Below are 23,972 nucleotides of genomic sequence, written 5' to 3'. Positions count from 1 at the left end.
TGGAAGGGTCGTAGCCCCCTTGCCTCGAGTGTGCACGCTCGTCCTCGGGATACGAATCACCTATATGCGAAATAACTACGAAAACGTTAATTTAAAAGCACATAACCAACTTCTCGTAATAACTTCTCATACATTGCTCAAAATGGACAATTGAATATACCAACGTGCTTTATACAACCTCAGGATCACAACCATATTTTTAGAAAAAATTTCCTCCGCCGCACGCGCCCCCACGCGTCGGCCAAGGCACGGCCACACGCGCCGGCCACTCGCAGGCACGTGCGACGCACGCGGACGGCGTCAACTGACGCTGTTAGGAATATTCCGTCAGTTTTGACAGACTCCGTCAACGGCGTCAGGAATATTCCGTCAGTTTTGACGGAATATTCTGTCTCCTTCTCCGGCGAGACTCCGGCGCCGTCGCCGGCGCCGGAAAACTGGGAAAACTTCAAACTTAGTTTTCTCACTCGTTTCTTAACCAATTTTCATGATTTTTGAACCAAAATGAAGTTTAGGACTAGTAGAATCACGATATACCACTTTTAAAAGCTAAAAACCACGCGATCATACCTGTCTTCAAACTCAAAAACCGGCCAACTTTGAACCAAGCTATCCCGACGTCCAAACTCGTCCAACGAAGCACTCTGAGGCTCCTTGGGACCTCACTAAGACATCTACGAGCTTAAAAATTCCAAAAACATGCTAGATTAAGTTTGCATGAATAGTGTTCAAATCGGATTACCTCGAATCGACGTGAAAACGAATGATTTCTCACCTGAAAATGGTATGATCGTGCTCCTCTCAACCTCACGAGTTCAATGGTGTAGTTGGTTCCCTCGATCTACTAAGGTTTGGGTGAGTTATGTGTTGTCCGTACGTTTATGGTGAGTGGGAAAGGAAAAGAAACTCGAGGGAGAGAGAGACAGAGACAGAGAAGAGACAGAGGGAGAGGGAAACACGGAAGAGAGAGACAGTGTGTGTGAGTGTGTGTGTGTGTGGTCCAACACATGCCACACCACACAAAACGACACTAAACGTAAACGAAACTAACTAGGGGTAGAGTCGTAATTTCACACGTACGTTAATATGAATTTTGGGACGGGATGTCACATTCAGTCATTGTTTATAACATTATATATAAAAATTAGAGAGAGAAAAATATGACAATTCTTATGAAGCCCCAAGGGACAATAAATTAGAAAATTATCCGATAACTATAAGTTTTATACAAAAATACCTTTCATACCTTAGTTGATTTTTGCTTGTGAAATATTTGTGTACCCTTATCTAAATACAAACTAATATTATGGCTTAGATGTGAAATCTATTTTTTCTTCACTTATAAGTGAGAGATCTAGGTTTGAGTCTTTTAAATGACAAGTTAGATACCAAATTATAGCCAACCCATCTTGTTGCTTAGCATAATCCCTCACATCCTGCTATCATTTTATCAAAGAAAAGTTACATTGGCATGCACAAATATGAACACTAAAACAATTGTTTTTTTTTTCTGACATGGAGTTATACTAGGGCACTTATTTTGGTATTGCCCCGAGCCTCAAAAATATCAAGACCAGCCTTGATCCAACTTTACGGGTCAACGAGTTATATTTTAGAAATCCATAATGTACATCTCATAGGATCATCTTTGAAGATCATCTATGCCAAAAATAAAGAGAATACGAAAATATATGACCCTTGAATTGAAAGAAAAGTGCCAGAAATACAGATTTTCAAATTAATACGGGTAATGAGAACATCATCCTGCTTTATGAATCCACGAGTAATATTTTGAAAATCTAACCATAGCCTTTATAGGTTATCCCTTATAGATCATCTCTACCAAAAACAAAAAGAATACGTAATTATATGACTATTGAATTGAAAGAAAAGTGCCCGAAATGCCGATTTTTGAATTAATACGGTTAATGAGAACATCATCCTACTTCAAAGGTCTACGAGTTATATTTCAGAAATCCAAGTGCACATCTCGTATGTCATCCCTTGAAGATCATCTCTACCAAAAATAATGGGAATACGAAACTATATGACCCTCGAATTAAAAGAAAAGTGCCCAAAATACCAATTTTCGAGTTAATACGGGTAATTAGAACATCATCCCACTTTACAGGTCTACAAGTTATATTTTGGAAATCCAAACGTACATCTAATAGGTCATCCCTTGAAGATCATCTACGCCAAAAATAAAGAGAATACAAAACTATATGACCCTTGAATTAAAAGAAAAGTGCAAGAAATACAGATTTTCGAATTAATACGAGTAATGAGAACATCATCCCACTTTATGGGTCTACGTGTTATATTTCGGAAATCCAACTGTACATCTCATAGGTTATCCCTTAAACATCATCTCTGCCAAAAATAAAATGAATATGAAATTATATTGCCCTTGAATTGAAATAAAAGTTCCCGAAATACAGATTTTTGAATTAATACGGGTAATGAAAACATCATCTCACTTTTCGGGTCTATGAGTTATATTTCAGAAATCCAAAAACACATCTAATAGGTCATCCCTTGAAGATCATCTATGCCAAAAATAAAGAGAATAGGAAACTATATGACCAAAAGAAAAGTGCACAAAATAATACAAATTTTCGAATTAATACAGGTAATGAGAACATCATCCCACTTTATGGGTCCGCGAGTTTTATTTTCAAGATCCAATTGTACATCCCATAGGTCATCCCTTAATGATCATCTCTGCCGAAAATAAAAAGAATATGAACCATATGACGGTTAAATTGAAAGCATAGTGCCCGAAATACATATTTTCTTATTAATACGGGTAATGAGAACATCATCTCACTTGATTTGTCAACGAGTTCTATTTCGAAAATTCAACTGTACATCTCATAGTTCATCCCTTAAATGTCATCCATGCCAAAAATGAAAAGAATATGAAAATATATAAAGGTTGAATTGAAAGAAAAAGTGCTCAAAATAGATATTTTCAAATTAATATGGGTAATGAGAACATCATCCCACTTTATGGGTCCACAAGTTATATTTTGAAAATCCAACTATACACCTCATAAGTCATCCCTTAAAGATCATCTATGCCAAAAACAAAAAAGAATATGAAACTCTATCATTGTTGAATTGAAAGAAAAATGCCAGAACTGCAGATTTTTTAAGTAATACAGGTAATGAGAACATCCTCCCACTTTATGGGTCTACGAGTTATATTTTGAAAATCCAACTATTCATCTCATAGGGTCATCTCTTGAAGATCATCTCTGCCAAAAATAAAAAGAATACGAAACTATATGACTGTTGAATTGAAAGAAAAGTGCATGAAATACATATTTTTAATTAATACAGGAAATGAGAACATCATCCCACTTTACAGGTTTACGAGTTATATTTCAGAAATCTAAATGTACATCTCATAAGGTCATCTTTAAAGATCATCTATGCCAAAAATAAAGAGAATACGAAAATATATGACCCTTGAATTGAAAGAAAAGTGTAAGAAATACAAATTTTTGAATTAATGCGAGTAACGAGAACATCATCCTGCTTTATGAATCCATGAGTAATATTTTGAAAATCCAACTGTATCTCATATAGGTCATCCCTTAAAGATCGTCTCTGTCAAAAACAAAAAGAATATGTAATTATATGACTATTAAATTGAAAGAAAAGTGCCCAAAATACTGGTTTTCGAATTAATACGAGTAATGAGAACATCTTCCCACTTTACGGGTCTACGAGTTATATTTCAGAAATCCAAATGCACATCTCGTATGTTATCCCTTGAAGATCATCTTTGCCAAAAATAATGGGAATACGAAACTATATGACCCTCGAAATTAAAAAAATGCCCGAAATACAAATTTTTGAGTTAATACGGGTAATTAGAACATCATCCCACTTTATGGGTCTACAAGTTATATTTTGGAAATCCAAATGCACATCTAATAGGTCATCCCTTCAAAATCATCTATGCCAAAAATAAAGAGGATATGAAACTATATGACCCTTGAATTAAAAGAAAAGTTCATGAAATACAGATTTTCGAATTAATACGGATAATGAGAACATCATCCAACTTTGTGGGTCTATGAGTTATATTTCGGAAATCCAATCGTACATCTCATAGGTCATCCCTTAAAGATCATTTTTGCCAAAAATAAAAAGAATATGAAACTATATGACCCTTGAATTGAATAAAAGTTCCTGAAATACAGATTTTTGAATTAATACGGATAATGAGAACATTATCTCACTTTTTGGGTCTACGAGTTATATTTCAAAAATCCAAAAGCACATCTAATAGGTCATCCCTTGAAGACCATCTACGCCAAAAATAAAGAGAATACGAACTATATGACACTTGAATTAAAAGAAAAGTGCACGAAATACAGATTTTCGATTTAATACGGGTAATGAGAATATTAGGGTCTACGAGTTATATTTCAGAAACCGAACCGTACATCTCATAGGTCATCCCTTAAAGATCATCTATGCCAAATATAAAAATAATACAAAACTATATCACCCTTGAATTGAAAGAAAAGTGCTCAAGATACAGATTTTCGAATTAATACGGGTAATGGGAACATTATCCCACTTTATGGTCTACGATTTATATTTCGAAAATCCAACTCCATATCGTATAGATCATCCTTAAAGATCATATGTGCCAAAAATAAAAAAGAATACGAAACTATATGACCCTTGAATTGAAAGAAAAGTGCCTGAAATACAAATTTTCGAATTAATACAGGTAATGAGAACATCATCCCACTTTATGGGTCTAAGAGTTATATTTTCAAAATCCAACTATAAATCTCATTGGTCATCCCTTAAAGGTTATGTATACCAAAAATAAAATGAATACAAAACTATATGACTGTTGAATTGAAAGGAAACTGCCCGAAATATACATTTTCGAATTAATACGTGTAATGAGAACATCATCCCACTTTATGGGTCTACAAGTTATATTTCAAAAATTCAACTATACATCTCATAGGTCATCCCTTAAAGATCATCTTTACCAAAAATAAAAAGAATACGAAGCTATATGACGATTGAATTGAAAGAAAATTGCCTGAAATGCAGATTTTTGAATTAATAGGGTATTGAGAACATCATCTTACTTTATTTGTCTACGAGTTCTGTTTCGAAAATCCAACTATACATCTCATAGTTCATCCTTTAAATACCATCTATGTCAAAAATGAAAAGAATAAGAAAATATATGATGGTTGAATTGAAAGAAAAAGTGCTTGAAATAGATATGTTTGAATTAATATGGGTAATGAGAACATCCTCCCACTTTATGGGTCTACGAGTTATATTTCGACAATCCAACTGTATATCTCATAGGTCATCGATTGAGGATCATATCTACCAAAAATAAAAAGAATACAAAACTATATGACCTTTGAATTGATATAAAAGTGCCCCAAATACAGATTTTAGAAGTAATACGAGTAATGAGAACATCATCCCCCTTTATGGGTCTACAAGATATATTCTGAAAATCCAACCCTACATCACATAGGACATCCCTTGAAGATCATCTCTACAAAAATAAAAAGAATATGAAACTATATGGCCTTTGAATTAAAATAAAACTGCCTGAAATACAGATTTTTCTAATTAATACGGGAAATGAGAACATCATTCCGCTTTATTGGTCTACGAGTTATATTTTGGAAATCCAGATGTATATCTCATAGGTCATCCCTTGAGGATCATCTATGCCAAAAATAAAGAGAATACGAAAATATATGACCCTTGAACTAAAAGAAAAGTGCCCAAAATACAGATTTTCGAATTTATACGGATAATGAAAACATCATCCCACTTTATGGGTCTACGAGTTATATTTCGGAAATCTAACGGTACATCTCATTAGTCATCCTTTAAAAATCATCTCTGCCAAAAATAAAAAGAATACGAAACTATATGACGCTTGAATTGAAAGAATAGCATCCGAAATACTGATTTTCGAATTAATGCAAGTAATGAGAACATCATCCCACGTTTTGGGTCCACTAGTTATATTTTGAAAATCCAACCATACATCTCATAGGTCATCCCTGAAAGATCATATCTACCAAAAACAAAAAAAGAATATGAAACTATATGACTGTTGAATTCAAAGAAAAATGTCAAAAATACATATTTTCGAAGTAATACGTGTAATGAGAACATCCTACCACTTTATGGGTCTACGAGTTATATTTCGAAAATCTGACAGATTTTTGAAGTACTACGTGTAATGAGAACATCCTACCACTTTATGGGTCTACGAGTTATATTTCGAAAATCTTACTGTATATCACATAGGTCATCCCTTGAAGATCATCTGCACTTAAAATAAAGAGAATACGAAACTATATGTCCCCCGAATTAAAAGAAAAGTGCCTGAAATACAAATTTTCGAATTAATACGGGTAATGAGAACATCATCCTACTTTACGGGTCTACGAGTTATATTTTGGAAATCCAAATTTACATCTCATAGGTCATTCCTTGACGATCGTTTCTACCAAAATTAAAAATAATATAGGACCTTTGAATTGAAATAAAAGTGTCCGAAATACAGATTTTCAAATTAATACGGGTAATGAGAACATCATCTCACTTTACGGGTCTACGAGTTATATTTCGGAAATCCAAATGTACATCTCATATGTCATCCCTTGAAGATCATCTACACCAAAAATAAAGAGAATGCGAAACTATATGACCTTTGAATAAAAAGAAAAGTGCACAAAATATAGATTTTTGAATTAATGCAGGTAATGAGAACATCAATCCACTAAATGGGTCTATGAGTTATATTTCAGTAATCCAACCATACATCTCATAGGTCATTCCTTAAAGATCATATATACCAAAAAATAAAAAGAATACAAAACTGTATGACTGTTGAATTGAAAGAAAAGTACCCGAAATACAAATTTTTGAATTAATACGGGTAATGAGAACGTTATCCCACTTTATGGGTCTATGAGTTATATTTCGAAAACCCAAGTGTACATCTCATAGGTCATCCCCTTAAAAATCATCTCTGCCAAAAATGAAAAGAATGCGAAACTATATGACTGTTGAATTGAAAGAAATGTTCCCGAACTATGGATTTTCGAATTAATACGAGTAATAAGAATATCATCTCACTTTCCGAGTCTACAAGTTATATTCAAAAATCTAGTTGTACATCTCATAAGTTATCTCTTAAAAATCTTCTCTGTCAAAAAATGAAAAGAATATGAAACCATATGATTGTTGAATTGAAAGAAAAGTTCCCAAAATATAGATTTTCGAATTAACACAGGTAATGAGAACATCATCCCACTTTATGAGTTTATGAGTTATATTTTGAAAATCCAACTATACATTTCATAAGTCATTCCTTAAAGATCATCTGTGCCAAAAATAAAAAGAATACGAAACTATATGACTATCGAATTGAAAGAAAAGTGCTTGAAATACAGATTTTTGAATTAATACAAGTAATGAGAATATCATCCCACTTTATGGGTTTACGAGTTATATTTCGGAAATCCAACCGTACATCTCATAGGTTATCCCTTAAAGATAATCTTTGCCAAAAAATAAAAAGAATAAGAAACTATATAACTGTTGAATTGAAAGAAAAGTACCCGAAATACAAATTTTCGAATTAGGGTTAATCTCAATTTACTACCCTAAAGTTTCTTGGTTTTCAATATGTGGCACATGAAGTTTTTTCATCCTAGAGTGATACATAAAGTTATAATTTTGGGACACTTTCATACATCCGTTAAGGTTATTGTTAAATTTATTGTTAACTGATGACGTGATATCCATATGAACAATAACTAGACGCCACATGGATATTAAAAAATAAAAAACAACTAAATTAATAAAATAATAAAAATTAAAAAATACTTTTGGGCTTTTCTCCCTCACCCATTCCGACCCGCCTCCCTTCTCTCCTCTGCACCCGCCTTTCCCCCCTCCCTCTTTGACTCCACCCTCTCTCTCTCTCTCTCTCTCTCTCTCTCAGGCAAGTCCCTTTCCTCTGTCTTACCTTCCATCGTCGATGTCGTTTTAGGCATATGAAGGTGCGTTTGGTTGTAGAGAAATAGCCAGGGAAAATCTTAATCCGATAACTGGGATCTAATACGTCACTGGACGTGTTTGATTCTTCAGCTATTATTATCCTTCCGTTGTTTTCTTGGCAACCAAACAGGTCTTTAGGCTTTGAGTTCTTATCAAATTTGTCAGCTCAGTTTACCCTATTCGTTTACTGTTTTGCCCGCTGAAAAAAAGAAGCTTAATTTGGTTTTCTAATTAATTTTTTGAAGAAAAGCTCAATAATTTTTTGTATTTTGAAGGGAATTATTGTTGTTTGAAGCCATTTTTATCTGGTTAATTTGGGGTTGTCACTGAACTTAAGAATTTGCATTGCTATTACACAACTATGGTGTATTTGGTGTTGTTTGAAATTGGGTTATGCCTGAAAATGCTAATGTGTTGTTGGCTATGGTTGGTTGGGTTGTTGCAGGGTTTTCCACGATGACAGAACCTTCTAAAGTCATTCATGTTCGAAACGGAAGGGGGTTGTCACTGGACTTGTATGATTCTGCCGATTTTCGACGCTTTGGCTCCCAGCCCGTCTCTAGCTCCAGCTCCCGCACCCAGACCCGGCAGGCCCAAACACCACTTCGACGGCGAGAGCCAGGTGAAGGACTTCATCCACTCTCCTCCACTATGACAGATACAATGAGATGGCGGACATTCTGGTAAATCTGACGTCTTTGGCTACGGAGAGAGAGAAATGGAGTGGGCGGAGTCAAAGAGGGAAGGGGAAGGGTGGGTGCAGAGGAGAGAAGGAAGGGGGTCGGAAGTGGTGAGGGAGAAATGCCCAAAAGTTTTTTATTTTTTATTTTTTTTAAGTTTTTTATTTTATTAATTTATTGTTTTTATTTTTTTATTTTTAATATCTACATGGTGACCAGTTATTCTCTACGTAGATGCCACATCATCAGTTAACGGTAATTTAACAGCAACCTTAACGGATGTATGAAAGTGTCTCAAAATTATAACTTTATGTACCATTCTGGGATGATAAAACTTCATATACTAAATATTGAAAACCAAGAACTTTAGGATAATAAACTGAGATTAACCTTTTGAATTAATACAGGTAATGAGAACTTCATCCCAATTTATGGGTCTACAGTTATATTTCAAAAATTCAACTATACATCTCATAGGACATTCATTAAAGATCATTTCTGCCAAAAATGAAAAGAATACAAAACTAGCAATGTTTAAAATATGACGTATGAGATTTTGATTTGATCTATAATTAAAATAGAAGTAAATTACACTTTCATACCTTAGGTTTGGGGTCTATTTCAATTCCTTACAACATCTTCAAAACATTTCACTTTCATACCTTAAATATTATTTTATTTCAAAATAATACCTCCGTTACATTTTCCATCCATTGATCCGTTAAATGCTGACGTGGCTGCCACATATATGTCATGTGGCTGCCAAATGTCTGCCACGTGGCAAATAAAATAAATTTTTTTAAATTTTCTCAAAAAAAATAAATTGAAACCCATTTCTGCAAGAAGAAGAAAAGGGAGGAAGAAAGAAAAAAAAAAATTGTCCATCACCATTTAAAATTGTCTGCCAAAAATGAAAAGAATACAAAACTAGCAATGTTTAAAATATGACGTATGAGATTTTGATTTGATCTATAATTAAAATAGAAGTAAATTACACTTTCATACCTTAGGTTTGGGGTCTATTTCAATTCCTTACAACATTTTCAAAACATTTCACTTTCATACCTTAAATATTATTTTATTTCAAAATAATACCTCCGTTACATTTTCCATCCATTGATCCGTTAAATGCTGACGTGGCTGCCACATATATGTCATGTGGCTGCCAAATGTCTGCCACGTGGCAAATAAAATAAATTTTTTTAAATTTTCTCAAAAAAAATAAATTGAAACCCATTTCTGCAAGAAGAAGAAAAGGGAGGAAGAAAGAAAAAAAAAAATTGTCCATCACCCACCCCCCCCCCCCCCCACCAAAAAAGCGACCCAAAAGAAGAAAGAACTAAAAAAAAATATCAGAAGAAGAAGAGGGAGGAAGAAAAAATAAAAAATTGTCCATCCCCCCTCCCCCAGCGACCCAGAAGAATAAAGAACAAAAAAAAAAAAATTGTCCCTCCCCCCCCCCCCCCCCAACCCCCCCATCGACCGAGAAGAAGAAGAAGAAAAGGGTTTCAAATTCCTAGAACCCACCATGACCCTCCTTCCACCTTCCCCCCTTCCCGCGACCCTCCTCCCGTCCCCCCACCCACCCCAACCCATCTCCCCACCCACCCAGACCCATCTCCCGTTTCAAATTCCCAAAACCCCCCGCGACCCTCTTTCCGCCTCCCCTCCCCTCTCACCCCGCACCCAGCGACCCTCCTCCCATCCCCCGACCCATCTCCCCACCCACCTAGACCCATCTCCCTTCTTCCCTCTTCTTCTTCTTCTTCTTCTTCTCGTTTCAATTTCCCAGAACCCCCCCCCCCCGGCGACCCTCCTTCCACCTCCCCCCACCGGCACGGCGGCCCTCCTCCCGTCCCCCTACCCACCCCGACCCATCTCTGCACCCACCCAAACCCATCTTCCTTCCTCCCTCTCTTCTTCTTCTTCTTCTTGCAGATGTGGGTTTCTCTTTTTTTGAAAAAATTCAAGTTTTTTTTTTTAAATTAAAAAATTATTTTATTTGTCACGTGGCAGACATTTGGCAACTACATCAGCATTTAACGAATTAATGGATGAAAAATGTAACGGATGTATTATTTTGAAATAAAATAGTACTTAAGATATGAAAGTAAAATGTTTTGAAGATGTTGTAAGGAATTGAAATAGATCCCAAATCTAAGATATAAAGTGTAATTTACCTTTATAATAGTTTTGTGTAATTTATCAAAAAAAAAAAAAAACAAAAGTTATAACTCATATTTAAGACGGTAAAATCATTTCCAAGAAAAGAGATGTTGAGTTGAAAATATTGTTCCACGTACTTTCGTTTTGGTCATAGCTCCACGCCGTTTGATTCCTAGTCCCAAAATCTAAAATTTATCACCAAAGGTGCACCAAACCACACCATAACAGTTAAGTTCGAAAATCTGAGGGCGCTGCCTCTCTCCTGTTTCACATAGACTCTCTCTCTCTGTTCAAAAACGCTTCGACTCGGTCCGATCTCTGACTCAGTGGGTCAAACTCAGTCCTTGGCACCTTGCAAATCCAACTCCAAGCTGTATAATTTTCTCTCCATCTACCCAGCCCTGTTCTACGACGCCTGGGTTTGAAGGGTCCAACTCTTATTTTGCTTCGCTTCGTCAATTCCAACCACTTGAAAGTTGCTGAATCTCCTTCTCTCCAAAGCTCCAATTTCTTGACCAAATAGTGAGGTGATTTTATAAGCTTCAGGGAAAGGGTGTAATAGCAGCTATGGTTTGTTAGGGTTTTCTGGTTTGTTAATTTGGGATTCTCCTAAATCCAGGTTGAGGAGAAGATTGCAAGTTTTTAGGTTTTGGAGGATAAGTCTTGTCATGTAAATTTGGTGTTTTTCCTTTTGATGTTTTGGTAGCGAAGGGGATGGTGGAAGCTTCTTAAGTCTGGGTTGGCGTGAAAATTTGGGGTTTCGCTTCGCCTTTACCTGTATAGAAAGATTGTTGTATGTAATCGGGTGAGATTTAAGGTGGGAAAAAAAATCAGAGAGAAATGTTTTATTCTCAGTTTATATTGGCCAAGAAAGGTCCTCTTGGGACGATATGGATAGCGGCACATTTGGAGCGCAAGCTTCGCAAGAATCAGGTCGCCGACACCGATATTGGCGTCTCCGTAGGTCAGTTCTCATATTATTTTTTTACCTTATGGTCCATGTTTATTATTCCTTCTCTTTAGAAAATATAGAAAAATAAAAGTAGCAAATTTTCAGATTTAATTGTGGATTGTGTTGAATTTTGTAAACGCTGGAACAATTACCTTTATAAGAAGCAGAAACAATACAACTACAGCAGTGGAAACCAAATGTATAGATAGCAACACAGTGATTACAGAACAGCTAACCTGGAGAAAATATACCATCATAATTGTAGCAGCCTGCCAATCTGCATGAATAAAGAAAAATTGGTTTGTCTGACTCTAAACATACGTTTTTATTTATTTATTTATTTGTAAATCCTTGTGTTCTTTCAAACAAATTATTTTTGGAGAAAGAAACAAAGTTTTATTGCTTCTGAGCACAAAGAAAAACAGAAGGCAAAATCGAGAAAACAAATAAAGTCCCCCTGAAATTGAAACAGTTACAAAAACTCTTTATGCTAACTGTTGCAGCTTTCCAGTCAAGCCAAATAACTCAGAAGGATTACTCTTCAAATTTTGTAGAAACCAAAGCCCATATTGAAAACCTTAAGCGAACTTCTTCCCATAACTTCTCTCCTCTGCTTTCAGAAAATCCTCATAGACTATCCTATTTCTTTCCATCCACATTACCTAGAACATAACCAAAACCATGCAGCCCCATAAAGTCTTAGTTTTCTTCCCCAGGTAAGAACAACCTATGGATACAACCCAACTAATCTCAAATTCCCTAAACAAATGCAGCCATATAATCAAAGCCACTGGACAACGTAAAAATATGCCATCAGCAGAGTATAGACAATTCTTGCAAAGGAGACACCATTGAGGGCATAGGTTAGAATTGGGTCTCCTTTTATAAGCATGTCGAGTGTTAACCTTCCCATGAGCCACTAACCAAGTAAAGACTTTGACTTCGAGGGGCGCTTTAAATTCCCATGAGCCACTAACCATAAGGCTGAAACCCATAGATTCTTTCCTTTTTTAAAATACGCAGCAACAAATTTCATGGACAAGCTGCCTGATGAATCAAAATGCCATCCGCCCCCCCCCCCCCCTTCCTCCTCCTCCTCCTCCTCCTCGCGCGCACACACACACACCACACAAAAAAATGCTTCTCACACACCATTGAAATTGCATGAATCTGGAATTACCCTTAACAGCTTGACTTCCATAAACCACTTACCCCAGGGCATTAAAGCAATGGAGAAATGAAGAATAATGTTATCAATGGTCTTGACCTCTTTTTTGCATATGGTACACAGGTGGTGTATATGCAAAATTAAGCATTCTTTTTGCATAGTATCACAAGTTTTTAGGTACTTTAACCATTGGAAAATGGCTCATCACTTAACTTGCTGAAATATGCTTTACACAAGGCCCAATGACTCACCTCTAAGTTTCCAAGACCTTCTCTTTGATCTAGCAAATTGTAAGGATACATTTTTCTATCAAAGGGACCCTACAAAACTTATGATATCAACCCATGGAAAAGAAAACCAACCTGTTTACCAAAAAAAAAAAAAAAAAACCTACACGGCCGTGGATACATTACGAGAACACTATCTTTTAATCTATAAAGACAATGAAATGATTTGCACAACACAATATTAGTAAATATGACCTCATGCCCTCCAAAATGGCATTCCAAGGACAATGATTGGAGCCCCTAACCACAATATTATAATCCCTCAGTTTTGACATTAATCCATATTTGCGTGTAAGCACAACAAACCAAAAGGAGTTATATTTAAGGAAATCTCCACAAACATTTCCAAGAAGAGCTGCATTTTCTCCTTCTTTTCTAAATTTCCTTCCCGAGTTATTTTTATTATTATTTTGATAGAAAACAAACCTTATTTTAAAGAAAAGAAGGTGGATAGGATTTCCACTGGGCTAAGAAAACTAAGACTGAATACACTTATACCAAATATGTCAAAAGATATGGCAAAGCTACTTATCCATAAGTTCTAAAGAGACTGAGGCCCAAAATGATGCCCAGAAGTGTACCTGATGCAGAATACACTTATACCGAATATGTGAAAAGATATGACAAGGCTACTTATCCTTGAGTTCTAAAGAGACTGAGGCCAAAATGATGCCCAGAAGTTTACCTGATGCAGAATGGACCGGGATTATTGTAATATAGGGTTTTCTGGTTCTCAAGTATTTTTACTTATGCGTTAACTTTGCTTATGCTCAGGTATTATAAACTCAGGGTTTTCAAAGCTAGGATTGTTTTAGTAATTTAGTTACACAGGGCTTGTTATTCAGTTTTTGTTTTATAAAATCAAGGCTTTGTATTCATCAGACAGACTTTGGTGCATGTCATAATCTATAGTTATGGTGCAATTGTATCAGTAGTTATTGCTTTCTTTTACTGTTGCTTCTCCGCCAAAAAAAAAAAAGAAAAATAAAATTTCTTGAAGTGCAGAGCACACTTAGTTATACCATGCATTTAAATTCTTTTAAATCTTATTCTTGCATTAAATTTATAAGGGCATGTAGTAGCAGTTGCACGCCGTTACAAGACCTAAGAAAGATAAAAAAACTGATGCAATTAAGAAATAAGGGAGATTTTTATCACCTTCGTCTGAGGTCTGAGCACCATGCTCCGGCTTTTGTTGTCTACATCCATTCATAGAAAACTCTCTAGTTTTTAAGGTAGTTCCAGTCAGGGTCACATGCTTTCTCAATATGAAATATTGTTCTTAGATTTCTGAATACTTTCTTAACTCAAATTTTGTTTTTGGGTTATAATTTGGGGATTTATGTAGTATTATTTTCTTTTCCGATCTCAGTTATTTTTCTATTTTTAGTATTGCTTTTTTTTTTTTTTTTTTTTTTTTTTTTAATGTCAAATTCATCTATCCACTCGTCTAACTTTCATGGTCTATCTTTGTGTACAGATTCTATTCTTTTTCCTGAAGTTCCAATTGCTCTCAGGTTGTCCAGCCATCTTCTGCTTGGTGTTGTGAGGATATATTCTAGAAAGGTGAATTACCTGTTTGATGATTGCAGTGAGGCTTTGCTTAAGATAAAGCAAGCTTTTCGCTCCACTGCAGTTGATTTACCTCCAGAAGAATCTACTGCTCCGTATCATTCCATCACCTTGCCTGAGACTTTTGATCTTGATGATTTTGAGCTACCAGATAATGAAATTTTTCAGGGGTTAGTATGTTCCATTGTGTTTAGGGCTAAAGCTTTAGCTGTTGAGATGCTGGATATGAAAATTTGTATTTGTGTGAATTTTAACATTCAGTTGTTTTGCAGTAACTATGTTGACCATCATGTCAGTACACGGGAGCAAATAACTCTCCAAGATACAATGGAGGGTGTGGTTTACTCGACATCTCAATTTGGATTTGATGGTTAGTACTCAAAAGTTCACTGTCATGACTCATGATTGATATCATTGTACATTGAGTTAAATTTGATGGATAAATCTTAATGATGTTTATGTATGATTTAACTTAAATGTCCAATATTTCGTGGTTTATTTTCAGAGCGGTTTGGTGATGGCGATACTTCTCAAATTGGTCTGGAATTTGATGAGGTAATTTTTTGTACCTGCTTTGTAGTATTAACTTTTAAATGAAATAATTTGGTAATGGACCGGGTAATAGAATATTGCATGTGGTCCAGTATCCTAGTGGATAGGGTGTTGGGTTTCTACCATGCGTCCCGGGTTCGAAACTCCTCGCTCCCCTGAATTAATGTTATAGTTTCAAACCCTCCCCCCTCCCCTTAGTAATAGTAAATTTCTTTTAAAAGAAAAAAAGAAAGACTGGGTAATTGAATACTATGGAATTACAAGTTACTTCCTTCTGTATGTACACATGGAAATTTAATCTTTTTTCATCTGTGTGCGTGGCTTCCTTGTATTTGTGTTGGTGCAGTGAAATTATGGCTCGCCGCTGCTCTTACTAATTTGTTACTAGGGTTTGGCTAATTGGTTGTTATAGGGTTTGGCATTACAGAATTAAGGATTCAGGGCTTGCAGATATATTCAGCTCCCAAATGATCCTATAAGAAATGTAGTTGATGAAGATTAAAGAATGACTATATGTTTCTACCTGTGTCACTCACCTACTAAAAGTAAAGCCTTCTCAGAATGCTTAAAATTGGTTGGAGTCGCTAAAGTTCACACACGTGCAAGCTCTCATATTCTCATATGGGCTCTTTGGGACTAAGTAAAAAGGGGGCTAGTGGGTTTTTACTGACTGGTGTATAATATTTATCACCAGTTCAAGAAACCATACATGCCTGTATTGTTAGTGTCTTTGTTTAAATCTCTTATATACCCTCTTTTCAGCAACCAAGCACAAAGCCAGAGTGGGATGATTTTCAATTGTAGGGTTTCATCAATTTTCAATGTTTAAAATCTTTTGTGCTGTGTGTGGCTTTCATTGGTTTTTTTTTTTTTTTTTTTTTTTTGTGCTCGTGTTATGCATTGCTTATGCAAGAATCTAGTGGCCTAACTGTTGTCTTATTTTTCATTTATCTTGTTTATGGCGGATTGTTTTCCGTAGGCTGTGGGTTGTTTGTAAACTTTTACAAATAGCTGGTCCACGTTGGTTTTACTTCCTTCATAGACCTCATTAATATAATCTTTATGTTTTCTACTATACAAAACTATTATCTCACACATGTATGTATGTCACTTATAGATGCTATTGTTTTTTGAATGATGGAAAACAGGACCTGTTCTTTGGCAAGGTTGCAACTCAAGTGAATGATGGAATTTCAGAGTAAACTCTATATCTCTTTAGTGTCAAGCGCAGATTACTATTAATTCTCACACATTGTTTGATTGCACAAAGAGGATCCTTTAAGTTAGGATTAGATCATCTCAACTTCTTTGTTGGATTGTATGACCCTATGCTTCTACCTCTTTTCAAGTAAACAAAGCCTGTGCTTAACCCATGTTTTCTTTGACCACCATATCCTTAAGATTGATTATTTATGGAAAAAAAATCATAAGCTTGGGTTTGGATAAAGGTAATTCAAACTTGAAGTACCAATAAATTTTAAAATCGCGGGATTTGAGACTACAAATTTGAAGTGATAGGATTGGTAAATTCTCATGTTTTATCTCAAGTTATCATGCTAAAATTGAACTCTGAAATTTGTAATTGATCTGTCTGGAATCCAATAATCTGTAAATATGATTACTGGTAGTGATTTCTTATTTTAACTTTTAAGCAAAATTTATTTTCTCCTGATGTCATTAAGCTGCAGAAGAAAGCTATGAGTGGTATGCCTGTTATCATATTAAAGTTGGGTGTTTCTGTCCTCAATGATTTGATTTGTTTATTTGGAATTTTTTTACTTCATGTTGAAGAGGTTGGTCCCTGTTGTGCAGTTATGTGGATGGTTGTGTGGTTTCTTTATTTTTTTTATCCATGGAATGACTTTGGACACTACGAATTTTCTGATGTACCGTATTCATTTTCAACTATTTCAGTGGTGATCCTCAAACATTGGGCCAATCAGTAACACCTCTGGAAAAGCATGATATGTATGACGGGATACCTGGAACTTCAGAAACCATACAAATGAATGGGATTGAAAACCAGGTCTAGTATCTATTCGTACTACCCAAAAACTCCTCATCTTTCTTTTTGAAGTCTTGTCCTAATTATTCTTCATTTACCATGTATAAGCAAGGAGGTTCTATTCTCTTTTTTTTTTTCGTTGTTGTTGAGGGGTGAGGGAGTGTGATTCATGTACTATTCTGTATAATACAATTCTTGCCTCCATGATGAATATTTTTTTTTATATCCCTTTTGAACAGAATGATGTCCTAGCTGCAAGTACTGATTTTGTTACGTATGCTCAAGCTCCATCAACTCCTGGACTATTTGAAGAGCCAAACCTGTTTGCGGTTCAGGAGCCTATGGCCTGCAGTGATCAATTGGATTTCGAAGACCATAATTTATCAAATTTAGCATCCATGGGCAGCTCAGAAAATGCTGGTCGTATGTCAGGTCCGCGTTGTGGGGATGATAGTACAATGGTTTCTCCCAAAGAGAATGGCTACCATTTGAGCGATATGGAGATCAAACAAACAAAGCCACAGGAGCATGAGCTGATTGAATCCATTTCTCCCGTATTAGAATGTTTAAATGGGACAGTTGGTGCATTGGATGGCCGAAACAGGATTGAAGATATACACAATGGTATTGTTATAAACAATGAACCACTTATGCCTTTCCTAGATCAAAAGGATGCACAACATGCAGAACCTGCTGGAGTTAGGTTTGATGAAACTGTTGCATCTCCTAGCTGCTCCCAGGTCACATCTGAGTTGGACGACCCTGCTCGTAAGATTAGTTCAAGTAATTCCTGTCTGAGATCGTCAGAAGATTATTTGGAATATCAGCAGACATGTTTAAAGCCTGAAATACAGAATGATGTTGAAACTGCTAATAATATGGAACAATCATGCATACCTAACATTACAGATCCTTTCAAGCCTGTTACTCATGAAGATACGGCATCTGCTGAAGTGCCTGTGCTCTGGGCGTGTGGCTCCCTCCCGAGTCATCGTGATATGCTATCTCCTGCCGATAAAATTTCGGAAATCCCCTTCAACTTACCATCTGAGGTTGTAGGGCCAAGTTCATTGGACAATGCAACATCTTTGGACAATCAATTGGAGAACTTGGATAGGTTTGCCACTTCTAACTTGCCTGCACCTGAAAAGTTGCTCTCTGTACCAGAGGGGTTCACTTCTAAACCAAGTGATTTTCTAGTGGAACCTACTCCTGAAAAAGAAGTCATAGGTGGGGATGCTGGTGATGGTGATGGTGATGGGATTAAACTCATCTCAGGGAAAAAACGTAGTTCCACAGAAAGTACACTGACAGTGCATAGTTTGAATTCAGTTGAATCATTTGGGGAGGCCCGAGGAGAGAGAACTGCAGAATCTATCCCTGATGATGATGATTTATTGTCTTCTATTTTAGGTATCAAAAGGATTCTTTCTTCACGCCTTCAGAAATTTGTACATGTCATTTTGTGTTATGACCAAGAGTTGATAGATCAGTCTGGCATTTATCCTTTTCTTTTTCCTGAATTTTTGTTTGAAAGAATTTTCTAAGGCTTATATGATTGACTAAACTGAAAATTATTGTTGATTCAGTTGGAAGGTCTTCAGTTCTAAAAATGAAACCCACTCCGCCTGCACCTGAATTGATATGCACTAAACGCTCAAGAACTGCTGCCCGCGGTACTGCCTCAAAGAGGAAAGTGCTAATGGATGATACAATGGTCTTGCATGGCGAGTATGTGATAATTTCCATATATCTACATTGTTTGAATTACAGCTACCAACTAATTTTTACTGAGCATAAGAAAGGTGTTTCCTTTTGAATATTTGCTGCTTGTTTTAAGACCTCCACAATATGAAAAGCCTATACTACTATGTATAATTGAGATTTGTAGTCGCATCCACCTCAACATATTTTGACATAGAAGTTAATGGTGGGTCTCTTTGGGCAATTAGCATGTTCCGATGGGAAATTTCACATTTTGTTCTTTTGAAGTATATTATCGGTAGTTGTAATGATTATGTTAGTAGAGTGGGACCTAACTGGTAGTTACTTTAGTTACTTAGTAAGTTTTGAGATGAAAATAATCGTGCTGAGCATGCTAGACCTATCTTCTTGTATAAGCTGTTGTGTGCTACATTACTAAGTGCTAACTACTTGCCTGCCGGTTTTCTGAAGTCAAATACGCCAGCAGCTGACAAATACTGAAGACATACGTCGTGTGCGAAAAAAGGCTCCTTGTACTCGCCCAGAAATTTCAATGATTCAGCGACAATTTTTGGAAGATGCAATTTTTACTGAACCCATATTTACTGGTACGATAATTATACTTAGACGTATGTATATCCAATTACTGCATGTCATTTATTGGTTTATTTTGGAAGACCAGTAGAAATATGAACAATTGATATACTTCACAAAATCTGTACAAGCCACCTGAATTGGTTTTGATGTTTATCAGGCATGTCGGTGGAACTGATTTATCTGCACACTGGAACATTTGATACAAGTTCAACCAGGGTTTCCGAAAATGAGCAAAACAATGTTTCTGCGGAGCCATTGAACGATGTAGAATCATTTCTGGAGCCAAATGTTACTAAAGAAATTGAACCCCTTCGAAGCACTGAACCTGTAATAATGAGAGATGACTCAGCAGCACAGCCTGCTGGCTTTCGTATTGAGAACGAGAACCAGAAGGAAGAAGATCATAACCTAAGATCTCACCATACTGATGCTCAGGAACAGGGGATCACTGACCTGGAAGAATTTAATACTTCCAAACATGAACCCTTGGGGGAGATAGCTGAAATGGAAATTGACAAAGAAAATTTTGAAGTTGCTGATCCTATTGTAGAAGATATTTACAGGGTGTCAGCTGATGTTAATGTCCAGTCAAGGCTTATGGATAAAACTGATGATGAAGATGTGTTGCTACAGATGGATGCATTATGCAGGTCACCAAATAATAAGTTGGACACCCAACCCATGGAGGTGGATGCATTGATAGTGGAGGCAAGTATCCAGAAAGAAGTTGATGCCATTGAAGTTGTTGACCATAATGTCGAAATCAGAGCAGATGTTCGGATAGGTGCGTCTGAACTCACCGACAATGTAAATGTTACGCTCTCAACTGGAGAATCCAAAAACCTTAGTTTTTCAGATTATCAACCTGTGGAAGGAATTGGAAATAGTGAGAAACATATTGTGAATGAAACTGAGGTCCTGGAGGCAAACTTGCATTGTGATGACAATGCTTCCTTGAATGGTAAGGAAAGTCTTGGTTTTCGGGAGGTTGATCCACAGAGTGGCATTGATGCAGTAGTTGCTGCAGTTGCAGAAGACCGTGGTGTAAGTTGTTAACATTCATTATTTTTAGTTCTGAAAGTTATTTGGAATGTCTCTTACATATGAAAAGAAAGTTTTTTTATTTTTTATTTTTATTAAATGTCACTTCAAAGGGAAAAAAGAAACTCAGTGCATGTATTCTTATTTTTCTTGGGGACAGAAACATGTTGTACACATGTACACTATATTTGGCTTCGTTTAATTGTTATAATTTTACACCCACACGCTGGTGATCCCCTATATCTATTAGAACCAAATAAAAACTTATTCCTTGAACAAGTATTTGATCCATTCCTTGCCTGGCAAAACTACCTTCTGAGCCATATTTTTTATGATTACCATATTTACTCCTGATTCTTTTGAGAATTGTCTGATTGAAGTTCCATAATAATGATATTGAAGATGACGTGACTTTGTAATGCTGTTCCTTAACTATATATGTTTTTGCCTGGAAGATAGGCATTGTCTTCTGGAAACAGGGTCATTTTGTGCATTAGTCATTTTGTTCTCTTGTCCCAAATTCCATTTCAAGATATGTCCCTTTCTAAAGTACAATTCGTGCTTTTAACTTCACATTGTGGCTATATTGTGCAGGATTGTGAAGACGTAGGTTTTGGAAATGATACAGGTTGACTTTGTCTTCTTCCTGCCTTCTTGACTCTTTCCATTTATCCATTGGACTGTCTTATTTATTATGTACCTGCTTAGGACCTATTGGTATGAACGTTTTGTCTATATGGATTATCCACATAGCACAGAACTATTTATGCATTTTATGAGTGTACTCTTTGTACTTTTTTGGCACTTCCAAATTTCTTATTAACTCTGTGGACTTGGCGCAAATCACCTGGAGCATAAATGAAGATTTGTCTGTGCTTGCATATTTGATGACTGTGCTTCCTTGTATTAGTATTTTTGTATTTTAAAGTAAAATTCCCTTTTTCCCTCGCACTTATGTGCTGGAGTTCCTTTGAATAACATATGTTATTTCTTCTCAGAGTTTTTGAATGTAGATGATGATGAAATAACTGAATATGTTGATGACATGCCGTGCGCTGAAGATACTCGTCTTCTTGAGAACAGTGGATGGTCTTCCCGTACCAGGTATGCATGCTTCGTATGGTCGGTTCTATGTTTAATGCATGCTGCTATTTTCATTTTATTGCAAGACAGTGGAATTGCTTTTTCTGGTTTGCATGACCTCATTGAAGGTGATACTGACAAGTTTGTGTGTTTGAAGCATTGTTACAATATGAAATTTTTTCCATATTTCGATATAAGAATTTTGAATAATAAAACCCTAAACCCTCTCTCTATCCACTTGGAGAAAATGGTTGTGTACTGGTAAACAGGTTTTTCATAATGCTCATGCTATACAATTCCCAAGTTAAAATTGCTGATTGTGTTTCTGTGATATTGATTATCTATTATTTGTCATTAGACATTCTGATATCAGTTTTCTGTTATTATTAAAAACCAACTCTTGAGTTTCGTATAGGGCTGTTGCCAAGTATCTCCAGACTTTACTTGATAAGGAACCTGCGCATGGGAAAAAAGTTCTTGGCATGGACAGTCTGTTAAATGGTAAAACTCGAAAGGAAGCATCAAGGATGTTTTTTGAGACATTGGTAAGTGTTATGATCAATGTTATGCTAAGATTTTCTTTTATCTGGGTGATCTGCTAAATTAGTCACGAAGGACTTCATTAATAAGGATGATAGCGTATTCTTATATATATTATATGTAGTACAATGTTGGGAACCCCAAAAGCATGTAATGAAATTAACTGAGCTAAAGAAAAATCTTTGAAGATAGGTTAGAGCATGTGACATCATTAATTTTACAAGTGAAGGAAGATATTGAACTATCAATGGAAGGTTTAAGTTTATGTATCTTTAATATATATATATATGTGTGTGTGTGTGTGTGTGTGTGTGTGTGTGTGTGTGTGTGTGTGTGTGTGTGTGTGTGTGTGTGTGTGAGAGATGGTTCAGATCGTTGAAGTTCGATGGGAGGTGGCCCTACAACTAGTCCCCATTTTTACCCAATCCTTTTGGATAAAGGGCCTGTATATATATTGTTGAAAAATATTTGGTAAATAATTTCTAGTCTAACTAGTTTAAGCCTAATTGATAACAATTTTGTTTTGGTTTTATTTTAGCTTTTGTTTTGTGTACCATTCCCTATGCATTTCTTCCACAACCCTCGCACACTTCTTCCTCCATGCTTCATTTCTCATTTCTCCCATGTAAACGCCCCTTACATGTTTCAAATTGAAAATGAAAACGAAAATAGTAATAAAATAAGGCTTAGTATGCATTAAGTTTAATACTGTGTTTTCGTATATTTAAATGTTATTGTCCAAATTGTGGGTGTGTAGTTTGAAATGCTTAATAATCTGGTTCGATCGTGGTTGTGCTCACGGTTTTGCAGGTTCTTAAGACAAGGGATTACATCCATGTGGAACAGGCAAAGCCCTTTGACAACGTCAGCATAAGATCTCGAGTAAAACTCATGAAGTCAGAGTTTTAATATCTTACATAGGAAAGGCAGATATTGTTGAAAAGCCTTTACAGTTTAGTTTGTGTGATGCTCGATTAAGAATTGGAACATTCTTTTCCTTCATTAGGTATTTTCTCAAAAGAATCTTCCTTTTTGTTCGTAAAAAAATGGTTCCTTTTCCCCTAGTCTAGGAATTAAGTTCGCGTTAGGTTGTGTAATTGATGAGGGATACATCTTGTTGATTGTAGCGGTGGATCATGTCAATATGATGTATATATTATTTGTAAATTAGTATTATTTGTATCGGTGCTAGTATTTCATTTTCCAATAAAGCCTTGGCCCTTTGACTGTCACTATGTCTAGACTTGACAAACGAGTCATTTCATTCCTGTTTGGGTCATGTTGGACACAACTTGCTTTCTTAACGGGTTGATAAGTGTTAAGGACGGAATCATTTAGCCACACTGATTAATTTGATTCGGTTACCACATCGATTTGCAAAATGATTTAGTTTAGAGGTGCACAGATCCTCCACAGTTGGATGAATCAATGTGGTAGATGAGACGGGTATTTGGTTACCACATCAATTTGTAAAATGATTTAGTTTAGAGGTGCACAGATCCTCCACAGCTGGATGAATCAATGTGGTCGGTGAGAC

The 23,972-nt window shown here is 35.9% G+C and overlaps 1 protein-coding gene across 1 annotated transcript; it reads left to right on the top strand.

The window, feature by feature from the left end:
- Positions 1-11,077: 11,077 nt before the first annotated feature.
- On the top strand, positions 11,078-23,670 carry LOC137722374 (sister chromatid cohesion 1 protein 4-like). The gene is made up of 14 exons (XM_068461359.1): positions 11,078-11,898; positions 14,822-15,083; positions 15,186-15,283; positions 15,419-15,468; positions 16,614-16,663; positions 17,380-17,491; positions 17,710-18,883; positions 19,060-19,201; positions 19,646-19,782; positions 19,929-20,815; positions 21,407-21,440; positions 21,811-21,916; positions 22,311-22,440; positions 23,246-23,670. Exons 1-14 carry the CDS (start codon positions 11,775-11,777, stop codon positions 23,342-23,344), a joined length of 3,405 nt encoding a protein of 1,134 aa, XP_068317460.1. The 5' UTR covers positions 11,078-11,774; the 3' UTR covers positions 23,345-23,670.
- The last annotated feature ends 302 nt before the right edge of the window (positions 23,671-23,972 follow it).

The sequence above is a fragment of the Pyrus communis genome, chromosome 17 (genome assembly GCF_963583255.1).
Source record: "Pyrus communis chromosome 17, drPyrComm1.1, whole genome shotgun sequence".
Taxonomy (NCBI): Eukaryota; Viridiplantae; Streptophyta; class Magnoliopsida; order Rosales; family Rosaceae; genus Pyrus; species Pyrus communis.
Note: the sequence above shows the minus strand (reverse complement) of the source record. Positions and strands in the feature narration are given on the sequence as shown.

Bases quoted from the DNA above. Each gene is read 5' to 3' on its own strand.
- LOC137722374 (XM_068461359.1), top strand. From the start codon at position 11,775: ATGTTTTATTCTCAGTTTATATTGGCCAAGAAAGGTCCTCTTGGGACG. The intron at 15,284-15,418 runs GTTAGTACTCAA...GTTTATTTTCAG, and splicing joins ATCTCAATTTGGATTTGATG to AGCGGTTTGGTGATGGCGAT. The intron at 16,664-17,379 runs GTAAACTCTATA...CAACTATTTCAG, and splicing joins GTGAATGATGGAATTTCAGA to TGGTGATCCTCAAACATTGG.